This window comes from Mirounga leonina, unplaced genomic scaffold, assembly GCF_011800145.1.
Source record: "Mirounga leonina isolate KUSES-001 unplaced genomic scaffold, KU_Mleo_1.0 Mir_224, whole genome shotgun sequence".
Lineage (NCBI taxonomy): Eukaryota > Metazoa > Chordata > Mammalia > Carnivora > Phocidae > Mirounga > Mirounga leonina.
The window spans coordinates 11,109,743-11,126,549 of record NW_023270615.1 but is presented as its reverse complement, the minus strand read 5'-3'; the positions used below and the strand labels follow the sequence as shown (position 1 = coordinate 11,126,549).

General features: G+C 47.3%; 1 protein-coding gene across 12 annotated transcripts in view; it reads right to left on the bottom strand.

Moving 5' to 3' along the window:
- The window catches only part of KANK1 (KN motif and ankyrin repeat domains 1), a 203,184-nt gene that overhangs the window by 20,213 nt on the left and 166,164 nt on the right, over nucleotides 1-16,807 (bottom strand). For 10 of the 12 annotated variants that reach the window (XM_035029114.1, XM_035029115.1, XM_035029108.1 and 7 more), the window contains one exon: nucleotides 10,113-12,773. In XM_035029114.1, coding sequence (XP_034885005.1) covers nucleotides 10,113-12,773 — 2,661 coding nt within the window. Of the gene's footprint in view, nucleotides 1-10,112; nucleotides 12,774-14,800; nucleotides 14,822-14,927; nucleotides 15,548-16,807 lie in introns of those variants that run through there. The other 2 variants (XM_035029117.1, XM_035029120.1) reach the window with 2 other exon arrangements.

Genomic DNA, 16,807 nt, shown 5'->3' with positions numbered 1-16,807 from the left:
TGGGAGAGGAAGAAGCAGGCTTCCCGCAGAGCAGGGAGCCCGATGCGGGACTCGATCCCAGGACCCTGGAATCATGACCTGAGCCGAAGGCAGACGCTTAACCGACTGAGCCACCCAGGCGCCCCTAATTTTTCTTTTTTTTAAAAGATTTTATTTACTTATTTGAGAGACAGCGAACGAGCTTGAGAGAGCACAAGCAAGGGGAGGGGCAGGCAGAGGGAAGAGCAGACTCCCCACTGAGTAGGGAGCCCGATGCGGGGCTCGATACCAAGACCCTGGGATCATGACCTGAGCTGAAGGCAGATGCTTAACTGACTAAGCCACCCAGGCGCCCCTCTTTTTTTCTTTTTGAACACAGCTTTCAAAACATATTTATAAGTTGAGGTATAATTTATATACAAGAAAATGCACAATTGTGGAGTTCAGTGAGTTCTGGTAAATGCATATGCCTGTGTGACCACCTTCCTCATTAAGATACAGAACATTTCTAACAACTCAGTAAATCCACACTGCCCCTGCCCTCCTTTGCAGACAATCTGCCCACCTCGCACCCCCCCCGCCAAGGCCACCGTTCCTCATCAGAGCACTGTTGCGTCAACTAGGGCTTCTCAGAACTTCTCCCATGCAGGGCCAACCCCTCCAGCAGGCACATGAGGGGCCTTCATGATGAATGGACCACCTGAGGGAGTTCTACTGCTCAACCCTTCCCACCCTCCATGTGTTCACAGGGCTCATGTGACGTCATCACTCCCACCTGTGTCCTTCTTTACTAGACCATTCTACAGCCTGGAATTTCAGCAAACTTCAGTACGTGCACTTGAACTATACTCTTTTCGAAGCTGGCCCCGAATCTACTTCTTCTATAGCCCTCCTCCTCTGGTGCTAGTCCACAGAGGTCTCTTTCCTCCCTCCATGTCCTGCAGCACTTAAGTGTCCAGACCAAAGTATGCCCACCCTCTGCTTTCTCGGCTTCATGGGTGTCTCCGCTGTAAGAACACGAGCCCCTGGAGTCCCTCCGTGCTATGCTCTTGGTTGGGTCCTCTCCAGTGCCGAGAGCCGTGCTGGGGAACGGACAGCCTTCCCTAAGTGCCTATGTAATTCAACGGAAAGTCGCCAGGGTTCTGTGGAGACTAACTAGCAAGGCAAAGAACGACATTAAATGTTGAACTAGTCCTCATTCGCTGGAACCAGAGGTAATGTGTCACCTCTATTGCCAGAAAATGTTTTTTGGATGGTGCTGAAACTCTGGCTGCTCTCGGATGGCCCGAAAACAATGGCCTGAACTTGATAAGGACCCATCGTCGTTAGAGGGCACACCGAGAATGAGATGTGCACCAGCCCAGGACTGCTGTGTTCAAGTGAAACACAGGAAAAGGTGCAGCCCAGAAAAGCAAAATAAAGAGGACAACAAAATCCAACGGTCTTGACCCTGGCTGCACTTCAGAACCAACAAACCTGGGGGTGGGGCTTTTAAAAATTCAGATACAATGAACTTTTAGTACTTTTAAAAAGCTCCTCAAGCTTTTCTCATGTGCAGCCAGGATTGAGAACCAGTGAATTATTTAACAGATATAAAACTTGACTGCTGAGGGGCACCTGGATGGCTCAGTCAGTAGGGCATGCAACCCTTGATCTCAGGGCTGTGAGTTCGAGCCCCATGTTGGGCCCAGAGCTTCCTTAATAAAAACAAACTTGACTGCTGAAAACAAGAGTTTAGACTTCCCTCTGGTTTCAATGCATCGACTGGCACCATGTGAATTTTTAGTAATTACTGGAGTTTAGTTAATAGGCCTGGACCATTAAGGGTGTAAGTCTACGACTACCAGTAAATGCTACCCCAACAACGTGGGCAAAACCACAGGAGTAACCACAAAATACCTGCAGAATTCCGGCACTCTGGGCCTAGATGCTCAAAGCTCCCACCAAGTGGCAATGGTTCCCACAGGCACTGCCCGGGAGCTCAAGAGCAGGGGAGGGGGGCAGCTGTGCTTGGGTCTTTAACTTATAATGACCATAAATGCCAATAAAGCATGAACCTCATTTTACAAGTTGACCAGATTAGTGATAAATAAAAGAGAGTGAGTCACAGAGATCTCAGTGCTCTGGAAAATAAGAGCACTTCAAAGCATTAATTCTAAAGTACACAGCATTTAATATACGGATAATTAAACTACCTAAGGCAAACTATCATGAAATTAAGTTACTTTATTAAAGTGAAAACTCTGTGTATGTTCCTGACTTTAAACCGTTTAGAATGCAACATTTAGAAATGTTTTTTTAAAGATTTTATTTATTTATTTGAGAGAGAGAGACATAGTGAGAGAGGGAACACAAGCAGGGGGAGTGGGAGAGGGAGAAGCAGGCTTCCTGTGGAGCGGAGAGCCCGATGTGGGCTCGATCCCAGGACCCTGGGATCATGACCTGAGCCGAAGGCAGACGCTTAATGACTGAGCCACCCAGGCGCCCCTAAATGTTAAAAAGCAAACTATTTTATAAAAAAAGCCTTCAATGAAAAACAGAGCTGGAGGAGGTTTTTTGCTTGTTTTCTGGGTGTTTCTTTTTTGTTGTTGTTGTTGTTGTTTTACAAGATCACCCTCTCCAATTTCCTCTGTGACATTTCTCCACCTAGAATCTGTATTAGTTCTTGGTATATTCCACTGTGTACCTACATTTGTTAGAAAATTGATTTTAAAAAATAAAATGGATTTTAGAAATCACTCTTCACATATCCCAACTCTTCTGCTATGCCAACCAATACTTTTATTTATAATGCCAGGTGCTTTCTGAAAACACAACTATGAACACTGTGGCCAGCTATTAAACATATATTTTGTCAAAATTTCAGCTAAACATTCCGATCTGATTTTTAAAGAACATGTAGCTTGTTTGTCAAGAAGTAGGCCTGAAATATCTGAATCATAACGGAGGCCATGCAATCATTGGTATTTTCCCCAAATAAAACTACGAATTCCAAGGGATCTCAATACATGTAGTTTTTCCGTAAAGAAAAGGGCTTGGGCATAAATTCACCCTTTTCAGTGCACATACTGGTTTGAGGAACAGACAGTAGAGATTATTCATGAAAGATCACCTGCTTTTTTGGTACATATTGCTTCTGGGAGAAGGTATGCATCTTTGATGGAGGAGAAAGGGCAATCCCATCCTGATTCAAGGCTCAACATTCAGAACTCTGCCTGAAGGTCAATGCCTGTGACCACCAACACAGTCAACTTGAACTGGAGAGCTTCAAGGGTCAGAGCTGCAGTTTAATAATTTCTAGGGCCGTTTTAATATTTTCCTGGGAACATTCCAGACAGCTTTCATGAATGTATCTAAAAGTGGGTACTTAGAAATTAAAATGCTAGGGTGGATGAAGAATCAGATTCTCCTCACCACAACCCCACCCACATTTAATTACAAACCATCCCAAGACCTGACCCAGAAAAGCCACACTGACAGGCTGCATTAACTAAAGTTAGGTTAAGCACGGGTGCATTTCCAGAAACAGCTAAAGACCTCATCTCCTCCCCTGATCTCAGAGGGCCTGACTGCAGCTAAACTCTTGGAGTACTTTCTATTTGCTCATTTGGTGGTTAACACATATTGCCATAGGTTATCGTTCATATTTCTGGTATACATGTCTTGGCTTGGATTAGTCCAGCTGGAATACAAGTTCTTCAAGGCATAGACCACGTCACATCTTTGTTGCAGTACCACACTTTGCACAGAGTTCACAGTCAATGCATAGCTATCAACTGACCTGAACAGAGAAGGGGACAGAGCAGACCGTAAATATCTTTACTGAGGGGCACCTGGGTGGCTCAGTCCGTTAAGTGTCTAACTCTTGGTTTCAGCTCAGGTCATGATCTCAGGGTCCTGAGATAGAGCCCTGTATCGGGCTCGGCGCTCAGCATGGAGTCTGCTTGTCCCTCTCCCTCTGCTCCTCCCCCTGCTCCTGCTCTCTCTCTCTCTCTCTCATAAACAAATCTTTAAGAAAAATATTTTTACTGAGATATGAACGACTAGCTGCTTGGAGGAAGAATAAACAGCTGTGGCCACTGTCCAATATCAACAAATTCACTTCATCCTTAATGACCGAACATCCAAGAACTCACTTCAGTTCTCAAAAACTACCAATCTGTATGCTTTAGCCAGATATGAACTGCATACTTTAGGATTCAGAATATATGTCAAAGTAAACTTGCATCTTTTTCCGGAGATTACACGGCCATGTCAATACCCATTTAAAACAATGAAGCGTCAGTTTAAAAGAGTAAGATTGTCAAACATGTGTCCAGGGACAGGTTCACAAAAGTGGTGGACAGATTTTAAACTCATAAAAGATTTTCCTTTGGGCGGGGGTCCTTTTCCCCAAGGTTTGTAACAGATGTCCCAGATCTGCAATTTCAATTTTTCTGAGTGTCCACGATCTCTTTTGATAATCTTTATTTTTTTTATGATTTTATTTATTTATTTGACAGAGAGAGAGAGAGTGCACGTGCACAAGAAGGGGGAGGGGCAGGCAGAGGGAGAAGCAGACTCCCCGCCGATCCGGGAGCCTGACATGGGGCTCAATCCCAGGACCCTGGGATCATGACCTGAGCAGAAGGCAGCTGCTTAACCGACTGAGCCACCCAGGCGCCCCTCTTTTGAGAATCTGATGAAAAGTCTTCAATTTCTTCACAAAACTTCCTAACATAAAACTGTTCATAAAGCAATGGCCCCCAGATTAAGAGGCCTTGCTCTAAGGCGGTTTATTCCAACAGTATTCCCCTGAAACAGGGCCTGGGTACCAGTGGTGGTGGTGGGTGGCAGCAGAGAACCCATGAATTTTAGAAAAATACTTTCTCAGCTCAATCTGATGGGCAGCCTGGTGAAGAGCAACTTTTAGAGAATAATTCTGCTGAAAGGGGTCCGAGCAAGAAACATGGAATCCAGCCTTCTCATGACAGAAGAGGACATGGCAGCCCTGATTCTTCCTCTCTTAATCAATACTGCAAGTTCCTGAACCACTTCTGGGTCAGCAGGCTCTCCCCTCCATCAGGCCATTATACACTGCAGGGCTTCAGAAGCATTTCGTCCGGATTATATGATGTTCTTGTAGCATTTATTTTAAAAAATTGTGATGAAAAAAACTTCTAAGTCCTTAGACAAGTAAATGGTATATTATTTGAGCTAAGAGAAAACTCACTAGAAATGGTATTTCTATAACGACTTTATTTCCCTGATTTTGCTTTGGCTCAGATCTCTGTCTACAAAATTGCTTTCACAGTTATGGGAATGACTTCAAGTTCATACTTTTTTTTTTATTAAACCCAAGATAACTAAGGGTGTAAATATGGAAGCTGATTTAAAAAGCAGTTCTTCTATTAAAAAAAAAAAAAGCAATTCTTCTGAGTATGAGAGATTAATTTCCTACATATTGTGGCAGGCAGTTAAATTACACTGTTATAGATAGTTTTGTTTATATTTGCTCAGAGACAGGTATATAGTTTTGGAGTATTTGTAAGTGCAAGTCATTCATTTACGATTTTCTCTCTCCAGAGGGAAAAAGTAAAAAAAAAAAAATTAACTCACTCCTCAAATCAAAATAATCCGACTGATTTACAGGAAGAATAAACATTTTTTCCTAAGGTTTGTGTGAGAACAGAAACTTATTTCCTCTTGGCTTTGTAATTCCATAAGAGAAAATATTAAGTACAGGAAACTTAGACCACGAGGAATCAAAAAGTGTTTTATGGATATATGCACCCTGATGTTTACTGCAGCATAACCAACAATAGCGAAATTATGGAAGCAGCCCAAGTTCAACTCAACTGATGAATGGATAAAGAAGACGTGGTATATATATACTTTGGAATATTATCCAGCCATAAAAAAGAATCTTGCCATTTGCAACAACATGGACGGATCTAGAGGGTATAATGCTAAGGGAAATCAGTCAGTCACAGAAACACAAATACTGTATGATTTTACTCACACGTGGAATTTAAGAGACAAATGAACAAAGAAAACAAGGGACAGACAAAAACCAGACTCTTAAATATAGAAAGCTGATGGTTACCAGAAGGGAGGTGGCGGGGGGGGGGGGGGGTTGGAATATGTGGAGGGAATTAAAAATACAATGAGCCCTGAGTAATGTATAGAAATGCTGAGACTGTATGACACACCACCAAAAAATATAACACTATATGTTAACTATACTGGTAAAAAAATTAAAAAAAAAGGAACACTAAGAAAAAAAGTATAGAATATCTTTGGTCATCAACAAATTTCAGCTACATCAAAATTATGACAAGGTCTCTTTAATCCCAGAAGAACGTTTGTGACCTTTTATGTGACAAATACACAGAATATGTAGGATTCAACTTTTGTTAAAAAGAATTTACATCTCTAAAATATAGAGACACACACACACACTTGTACACACCAAACACACAAGGGGTTACCCCAGGGGAGCACGAGGGAGGCTTTCACTCTTTATTTTAAGCTCTTCTGAACCATTAATTTGTTACAAGCACATATTCCAGTTATTATTTTAAGAAATTGAGTAGGGGTGTTAGGCATTATGGTGCTACAAAAAAGAATGCTCTTTTGCCTGTGAAAAAGGGATGCTCTCAGGGTGCCCAGGTGGCTCAGTCGGTTAAGCTTTCAACCTTTTTTTTTTTTTTTTTAAGTACGCTCCATGCCAGACCTGAGCTGAGATCAAGAGTCAGGGGCTTAACTGACTGAGCCACGCAGGTGCCCTAAGCGTGGAGACTACTCAAAAAAAATTTTTTTTTTTTTAAATAAGACATGCTCTTATATCTCCAACCTAGAAAAATTGAGAAGTCTCTGGATTGGGCACAAATACACATAATTCAATTTAGGCTTTGTTTGTAGCTTTTATACAGACTCTGAATGACTCAGAACTGAAAATTTATTCTACTTATTTTGTGCTTTCCATTTTTTACTGACATCTTTCCTTATCTTGATAAAACTGTTAGTTGGGGAGGCTTAGTAATTGAGGGGAAAAAGTGACAGCCAGAATTATGAAGATAAACATTTGGATTAAAAACAAGAGACCATTTGTGCAATTTTTGTGTGGCAATTTGTTCTGCATCTACATTTCCATTTCTGGAAGTAGCAAAAACAGGGACAGCAATGACAGCCGGCATTGACTGAGCATCTATGCTCTGGGCTGCAGACTATTACAAATGCTTTACTCACACTGACTCATTAAACGTTCCCTTCGACCCCAGGAAGGAACAAAGACAACTTGTCCTAGGGGCACAGAAAGAATCTGAACCCAGAATGCCTGGCTTCAGAGCCCAAACCTAGTTTTTTTAAAATCAAGTACCAGGTTACTGTAAGTGATCGTTTATATGCTCTTTTGGGGACATCAAACTCCAATTCCACATCGTTTCAGTTGGGGGAGAAAATGTCTATGCTGTTCATGCCTTTTGGTACAGAAATGTATTCTAGACTGGGTGTGAACAATATTCTATATTGTTCGGAGCCCGCAGTAAGCCCCAGTGCATTTGGACACATCTTCACCCTTCACAGCGTCCAAGTGTTGAAAATCTCTACCATATCAAGCTGCTTTGGTTTTCAGTCCATATAGCAAACACCAAGTAACGAAAGTTTAATGCTCTGCCCTCACCTAACTCCTTCTGCATTAGGACGTTAGAATACAAATGTGATGCGAATTACAGAAATACTTTAAAATTGTTCTCTGAGAGGGAGCTGCCTTCGTGACCACGTAAGTGCTATTAAAAATATTTATACTTCTGGGGCTCCTGGGTGGCTCAGTTGGTTAAGCGTCTGCCTTCGGCTCAGGTCATGATCCCAAGGTCCTGGGATTGAGTCCTGCATTGGGCTCCCTGCTCAGCAGGGTTCTGCTTCTCCCTCTGCCCCTCACTCCACTCATGCTCTAAACTCGCTCTCTCTCAAATAAATAAAATCTTTAAAAAAATATTTATACTTCTGTTCAAATGCTGTAGGTCTCCTCCATCTCAGCTGATTAATTTAGGTGTTCGTTTGCAGGGTCAGATATAAACAGTGATGTCTGGAATGTTGGTGTGGCTGGAAATGGACCACAAAGCACTGTTACACAGCCAGACAAAACCTTCTCCCGGTTCCTGATGCTCAGGGTCTCAGGCAGATGACCACATGGTACAGCGAAATATTTTTGGCAGGAATGTGAAACAGAAACCCCAGTTTGGGGTGGAGGGAGGAAGCTGGCAGGAAAATGTTCTTATAATGGATGACCCACTGTACCATCTGTGTCTGGGGATATTTAAGAGTTTTATTTTGACTTCACATCTGACCTCATGATTTTTAAAAAGAAGTGGAAGCAGATATATGATGAGTTACTTAAGACTTTGCTTGAGTCCACATGTCATTTTTATCCTATTTACTCTAAAATGACCCCTCTGGGGGCGCCTGGGTGGCTCAGTCGTTGGGCGTCTGCCTTCGGCTCAGGTCATGATCCCAGGGTCCTGGGGTCGAGCCCCGCGTTGGGCTCCCTCTCCCACTCCCCCTGCTTGTGTTCCTGCTCTCGCTATGTCTCTGTCAAATAAACAGATAAAATATTTTTAAAAAATAATAAAATGACCCCTCTGTACACTTACTAGACTTGATTCTAAAAGGCACAAACCCCACCCCTCGGCTGTCATTGTCATGTTTTCTACAATAAACTATCTGTTCCACAGCACACTTACTAAAAACTAATAAGAATTCAGGTTTGGAAGTGGAAACTTGGGAAGATAGAAAAATACTCAGTTCCAGTCTATTTTAACCATTACCCTTTTGCCTATAAAGAAACAAAGAATTTAAAATTTTTGTCAATGGTTTACTCACGATTCAGTCCACACTGCACATTTTCACATCTAATTAAATTCAGTGTGCACTCATCAAATCACGTGAAGCATTTACATTCATTTTACCTAAAGCATTTGGTCAGAGTGGAGGGTGTGTTTTTGGTAGCTTCCCAAACCTCAACTATAGTTTAGCTTGTCAACAAAAGAAGCCCCACGGGATACATTATAGCGACATCACCAGTGACAAGAAAGGTCTATCCTGAGCTCAATGTGAGCCAGCGGTGAGCACAATGACCACCTTATAGGATGGGTGGTGCCCTTCGAATCCCCATTTTACAAATGAAGTGTAAAGAAGGGTGACTTTCTCTCTCTAGGTCATGATGGTTCGAGCGAGCGGGAGAGTCAGGAACAAAGCCCTGTCCTAGAAGAACACGATGACTGCTTAGAGACACGTGAAAGGGAAGTCACGTTAACGAGGCTTGCAGGGAAATATCACATGTCATAAAATCTTTCAGGGTAATTTCTCAATTAGTTTCCGTTTTTAAGAAAAGCAGGGGTGAGCAGGAATCCCAGTGAGGAAAGGATGAGAAAGAACACCTTAAGCACCTGTCAAAATGAACCGTGGCAAAGACTCCCTTCTCTGGCTCCAGGGGCCCTTATCAGAGAGGCCTTTCTGGACCACCCCATCTCCAATCGCCCCCACCCCATCACCGCTCACTCTCCCTATAACTGGAGTTCCTTCCTTCATGGCACGAGTCACGTCCTGACATACTGTGCCCTCAGCTGGAGAGTAAGCACCGTGAGGACAGAAGCCTATACCTATGCTTGGAAAAGGGCAGGAACAGAACCGTTGTTTGCTGAATTAATACATGAACTAATACAATCTCTCTCCCTCCGTCAAAGTTTTAACGAAGAACATTTCATGCCAGTACTTTTTACTGAGCGTGTCCTGGTAAGTAGGGTTACAAACACTGTGGGACTTTTGCAGGCTGTCTTGTATAAAATGAGCAAGTACATAACTAGAAGACATGGCAGCAAACCAACAGCCCCAGAAGACAGCCACCAGGCCACTCAACCCAAGCTTGCTTTTCTGCTCCCATCAGCCCAAGGCCAGTGAAACCACCAGACGACGGGAATCAGCAGAGCTCCTTATGAATTTTGATTCTTGGTGTTCATTCTACCCATGACCATTCTAAAGCTTCCTCCAGGGTTTCAAAAAATGGTTCTAGCAGGTGAAAAAAAATCCATACCTCCTGCAAGTGCACTATCCCCATCTGTCCTCATCCCCCGCTCCCTCGGAACGCCGCATACCTGTAACTTTACCCAGGCTCATTTTGGGGAAGTCAGGGTTCCTCAGCTCCTCCGTGCTTGCAGACTTCATGACAGAGCTGATTGAGGACAGGGTGCTAATGAGCTGCGAGTTCAGAGAGCCAATCTGTGAGTGTGGCTCCCCAAAAGCTTCTGCCAGTTCACTGTAGTTCTCAGCCAGCAGAGCCTGCTGCTCTGCCAGTAACTTCTGGACGCGCTCGATGTAGTGATCCAAGCCGGTCATCGTGCCAGAAGGAGCCTGGGGCTGGGGGCTCTCCGTGAACTCTCCAACGGGCTCATCCCCAACACCTACGCTCCTCCTGCTGGCTGCCAGCCCCAAAGTCAGCTGCGGGGGACCACAAGCTATGGTCCTCATTTTGAGACCAACCAGATAGTTGTCGTGAATATTTATCTGCCCCACGCCTGACTCTTTGGTCTTCACAGCCGAAGGCCTGTCAAAGCCAGAGCTGCCAGACAGCACCGTTCCCACGCCAATGGACCGCATCTTGGCGGAGGAGTTGACGTCCTTCACACGGCCTTCCCCGATGGCCACGGTCCGCATCTCCACAGCCTGGGTGCTGGTCTGCTTGTCCAAAGTGCTGAGGGAGGTGCTGGTGCTGGAGTCCACGAGGGTGGCCGTCTCGGTGTTGGTGGACTGGTCCACCTGTCCCCAAGCCATACTGGTGTGCTGGCTGGTGGTCGGAGGCACTGCCATGACAGCGGCCTCGACCTGGCTAACAGCCTCCGTGTTCACGCTCCGCGACGCGCGCTCCTTCGGGGGGCAGACGGTCACATCGACAGAACAATCCCCGCAGCCGATGGATCGCACTTCTTTGAGATTCAGGTTGGTCTTGAGGAGCGAGAGGTCGTTCACAGACTCCTCCGTGTTGCTGCCTGTTTCGCAGATACTGATTTCCACCCCCACACTCTTGTCGCACGTCTCCACGGACCTCCCGGCACACTGGTCACGCATCTCCACCCGTTCCTTGACAATCCACCAGTTCAGGGGCAGCTCAGGCCCCGCGGCTCTACTCTCACACGCGGGCTGGCAGGAGACCGCCACGCTGCGCGTGTGCACGGAGGTCCCGACGCCCGTGTCGGCCACGTCCACGTGGCGGCCCACCATCTGGTCTCTCGTGGGCACCACGGCCTCCACCGTCTTGCTGCAGACAGGCGGCTGGGCCGTCACGGCTTTGTCCACCTTCTTCCTCGACCCAGCGGCCTGCAGTTCTTGCTTGAGCTTGGTCATCTCGCGGTCATGCGTGGTTTCCTTCAGTTGAACTTCCAGGCGGTAGATCTTTTCCTTCAGGGCTTCTATGGTCTGCTGCTGCAGCTCGATTTCTTTGTCAGCTTCCGTCATCAGTCCCAGCATGGCCTCCGTCACGCCGACCCCAGAGCTCCTCGTCTCAGTGACGGTCCCCACAGCGGCGTCCCTACAGGCCCCGGGGCCCCTGCGGTACACGACCACGTGGTCCATGTTCTCGTTGGCACCCACGGCCACGGACCGGCACTCCCCGTTCTCCCGGAGCTCCGAGGAGGCCTCGCCGCTGCTGTCCTGGATCTTCTGCTCCAGGGCCCGCATGTCCGCTGCGAGCTGCCGGAACTCCCTGATGCTCTGCGTGCTCTGCTCTACGCTCCTCATCTCCTCCTCCTCGTAGTCGATGTACAATTCCCCGCCGCCTCGCCGGGCCCCGGAGAGCTCTTCCAGCTGGGATGCGTTCCCAGCGCTGTAGGACCGCTTCCTCATGCCCCCGATGTCGTTCTGGGCTGTGGCTCTCTGGTTTTTCAGCTGCGAGGCCAACTGTCTTTTCTCCTCCTGCAAGACTGAGATCTTTACCTGGAGCACGGGGATGGTTCGCACCTGCTCCTCGAGCTCCTTCAGGCGTTTCAGGGCGATAGCCATCTGCTCGCGGATGTGCTGCAGGTGCATGGGGCTCACGTTGGTCACTGGAGTGGAGATCCCGGAGCTCAGGGGGCTGTGGCGCATGGAGCTCCCCATGGACGAAGTGGTGGCAGGAGCCGGGGCATAGCCACTGTAATCCCCGTTGCCTTGGTACCCGTTCTGAAGTGGGTGCACGGCGGGATTGTGGTTTCCAGAACCCATAAAGGAGGAGAGCGAGCTCGTGGAGCCCATGCCTCCAAAACTGGCCAGCCTGGGCCGTCGGAACTCACCCGGTGCCACCTGCATGGCGACTCTCTCCTGTTCCAGTCTTCTCCGGGTCTCCATCAGCGTCTTGGTGACATGAAGGTTGTGCTTCGGGAGCTGTGGTGAGGGTGGTGGCAGCTCTCGGCTCTCCGGGATGGTAAGAAAAGTGGGCGAGGCCTCCAGAGGGGCAGGGGGCCTTGGGATTGGCGTCGATGTCACTTGGCTTCTGGCGAGGAGGAAGTGGGGGCACTGCTTGTTGTCATCACTGTTGGAGGAGGACAGGGATTCTGTGGAAGTCCATACACCTTGCTGGCCGGGCGCCGCCCTGCCGTCTGGGCACGGCACCGATGGCTTCCGCCTCTTCTGGATGTTCAGTTTCTTGATGGTGTTTCCTTTCTGTATGTCATCCACGTACTTGAGGAAGTCTAAGTCTAGCTGATAACCGTAGGGGGTCTCCACAAAATAAGGGTCTTTCTGTTCCTTGTCATGATCTCCATTCAGAACACCCTCTGCTTTTCCTAGGAGAGCGAGAAGACAATATTATAAAGCTATGGAATACACTTGGTGATAAAAAAACAAAAACAAAAACTAGCATTTGTGTATGGTGCAGTGTGGCCAACTAGTATGATTTAAGAGTTGACAGCCTTCTTTCTGTTCTAATCCTGGATCTACAACTTAACAGCTGGGTGAGTAAGTTAATAAACCCTTTGGAACTTCAGTTTCTCCCTGAGTAAAAATGGAAATACACGTATTTACCTCATAAGGTTGTTATAAGAATGTAATGAGACAGTGGTTTTTAAAGAGCCAAGCGTATATTAAGTCCTCACTAAACACTTTATTTTTGAAAAGAACGTACTGAAAAGACGTGAACGCATTTCGAGGTGATCATTTCTTTTGTGGTCTCGAGTCCACTGAAGTCTAGAGAGCAGTCCTTAAGACTCCTATTTTATAAAGTGAACGCTGAGGCACCAAAAGTGAAAAGTCAGAATAACGGACCAAATCAGCAGAGATGCAGGAAGCCCGGGGTGGGAGTTCTTATAGCAGTCACTCTTCTGCAGACTTTGCAGCCTTTCTAAACAGCGGCCAAGGGCGCCCTGGTGCCTGACAACCCTCCCCAAGATCACAATTTGCCTTGACCCCTTCCTTGCTGAGAGAGCCAGGACCCAGGGGCCGATGAGTGATGAACTCCGGCAGCATGGGTAGGAACACAGTTGGAGAACAGACTTCAACTCTATTTCGTGTCTTCCCGTTTAAAACCACCACCATCACCAAAAGCCTGCCCCAACTAGAGAAAACGTTTTTCTCCTCTTTGACTTCTTTTGGACAAAACATCCCATATCCTAAGAATACCCCATGTTGTGTTTTACCATATGCAAACAGATGCAAAAGAGAATGAAAATAAAAGCAAACCTATACTCCAAGCCCTGGATCCTGCGGCATTCAGTAAATGCTACTTCTGGCTAAACCAAACATTTAGAAAAGGAAACGCAAGAACTTTTTCAAGGCACAGACCTTGCTGCTGACCTGAGCTGTGCATTTCAAATGGAAAAGCAAGGCCGTTTTTGTTTGTTTAAATTGTAGGATTAAGTAATGTGTTTTCCTAAAGTCGTAATAACAAGCTCTGTATTTTTTGAGCTATGGAAAATACCCAAAAGCAATGAGTGAAAATGCAAGCCATTTGTACCCCTACTCCTATCCTGGGTATAAAAACCCACCCGACTGTTGTCAAGTACTTCCAGCAATGTGGGTTGCCTGCCTGCCCTTCCCAGTCCAAACCCTGCTGAGCATTTACACCTGATAGGGTGAATGCTCTGAGTAAACCTTTCGCCTCCAATTTGCCCTCTTTCCTCCGAAATGTTGGAAAGAAAAGTACAAAAAGACTGCCAAGCAGCAGAGTTGTGTATTCTCCGTGCCCTGATTTAAAACAATATTAAACTGTTCTCGCTGTTGGAAATGAGGCACCAGATTTCACTTCTAAAACATGGCAAGAGAATTCTACTTGAAAGAAGTGCTCAACCTTAATCACTTGCTCACCCATGTAAGGGTGAGCTGATGATGAGCCGGCACCAGGAAGCCTGTGCTCATGCTAACAGAACTGCGCCTTTCTTTCCCTCTTTCTTTCCTTTTTAACTCCACATGGACAACACGCTCACCCAAAATATGCAGCCCGACCTGTTTCCAGTGCTGTCTGAAATTCCACAAGCAAAGAGAAGCTGCCCGCTCTGGTGTCAGGTAAAAGCGGGCAGATCTGACGGACAGGAGCCCCCCGATTCTAAAACTGGGCTGTGGCTCCTCCAGGCCACAGGGGGCTCAGCCCTGGGACCAGGCCCCCGCCCCCGCGCCCCCCCCCCGCCTTGCGCTGGGCTGCCTGCCGGCCGCTCACCCTCCTCCCAGGCGCCCGCTGCGCTCCCCACCCGCCTGATCACCCGCAGGCCGCGCACCCTCCTTCCGGGGGGTGGGCGCGCCCGCTGCGCTCCGCTCCCCGCCGGCAGCTCATCCCCCCTCTCCGGCGCCCGCTGCGCTCCGCTCCGCGCCGGCAGCTCACCCCCATCCCGGGCGCCCCGAGGGCTCCCCACCGGCCCGATCGCCACCAGCCGCACAGCCGGCCTGCTCCCTGCTCCGCGCCCGCCGCACCCCCACCCCCGGGGCGCCCGCCCGGCTGCCCAGCTCACCAGCTGCCTCGCACTTCGCCCCGGCGCTGCCTCGGACGCCCTCCGTCGGTCTTCACCGGGTAAGGAAAGGAGGCTCAACATTCGTGCACACTCCGCCGGGCCACGCGCAACACCATAGGCCCGGGTCGCACCAATGAAGTCTCCCTCCGGCTCCGGCGACACCACCCCCAGCCCACTCAGCTGCTCGGCACTGCCTGCTTTCTTAATGAACCCAGGAGCCCGGGATCTCGTGAAAATGCGTGTCCTTCAGGCCAGCGTGGCCAGGCGTGCAAACACCGCGGGCGATCCCAACATCACACACACAGGCTGTGCGTCTGCGGTACGAGCCGCTTCCGAGGGCGAGTTTGGGTGCTCCTGCCGACGCCAGGCAGCCGCGGGCCTGGTCACCGGAGGACGTTCCGCGCACAACAGGCACCACTGTCCCCAGCAGGTTCTCCAAGCGCGCGGCAGTCCCGGCTGGTCAGGGCCCTGCGGGAACCTTTCTCAGCCCTTGGCTCCTCACCAGCCACGAGCAGTTATCCCTTAACCACAGTATGAATCTCAGCCTTTGCCCTTGATGAAAAGTTCTTTAAAAAGCCCCACCGTTTTCCAGTTACAAAAGTAGTCCATGGCTTATGTTAAAAAAAAAAAAAAAAAAAAAAAAAAATCACCTCCAGGCCATTTAAAGAAGGAAAAAAGTCCCTCGGCTCTCACCGCTTAGGGGCCCTATTAATATTTTGGTGTAACTCCAGAATTTTTCTGTGTATTTCTTAACAGAGTTATTTTACCCATTTTCAGTAGAAAAGGTTAATTTTTATCTATTTCCCTTCAACATGCTTTTTTTTAAAAAAAAAAAAACAGCACTGATTTGATGTCAGGATTTAGAATGCAACAAAGCACATCACATTTTTTTTTTTAAGATTTTATTTATTTGGGCGCCTGGGTGGCTCAGTCATTAAGCGTCTGCCTTCGGCTCAGGTCATGATCCCAGCGTCCTGGGATCGAGTCCCACATCGGGCTCCCTGCTCTGCAGGAAGCCTGCTTCTCCTTCTCCCACTCCCCCTGCTTGTGTTCCCTCTCTCGCGCTTTCTCGCTCTCTGTCAAATAAATAAATAAAATCTTTAAAAAAAAAAAAGATTTTATTTATTTATTTGACAGAGAGAGAGAGAGCCAGCACAAGCAGGGATGCAGCAGGCAGAGGGAGGGGGAGAAGCAGGCTCCCCACGGAGCAGGGAGCCCGACGCGGGGCTCGATCCCAGGACCCCGGGATCATGATCTGAGCCGAAGGCAGACACTTAACCAACTGAGCCACCCAGGTGCCCCAAAGCACATCACATTTTTCAGTGAAACTTAACTGGCCGGCCCATCTTTAGCTATTTCTCAAGTTCACAAAACGCATAGGTCATGCTGAATTATCCCCCAAATGAACCCTGGACTTCTCAATCTGGGACTCAGGAAAGGTTAGAATTTAACCATGTTAGGCTTGATGATTTCCTAATACTGCTTAAATCAGACTATCCTAAGAAGCTGTCATCCAAATTTCATCCCCCAGCACCTAAAAAAGCAACCTGTGTTTCTCAAGGTGTCATTTTTACAATCAACTGTCCACTGTATGTTCTACAACTAAAGAAAGACACCCAGTGTCATTTTTTTACCTCCTGCTTTCTGGTGTACCTTCACAAACGGAACACAAATATGGCATTTATAAGGCCCTGATTGATTTCCCAACTTCTCCAAATGTGTAGGTTTTCTCTCTGTGCTTGATTACGTATCTTAAGAGCAACAAATTTAATTTTTAAAATTTCCTTCACTACCCCCCTTCCCAATCATACACATCATTTAATAAGATGTGTGGAACTATGGAGATGTTTAAACATGTATCCCGAAGGAATAACTGAACA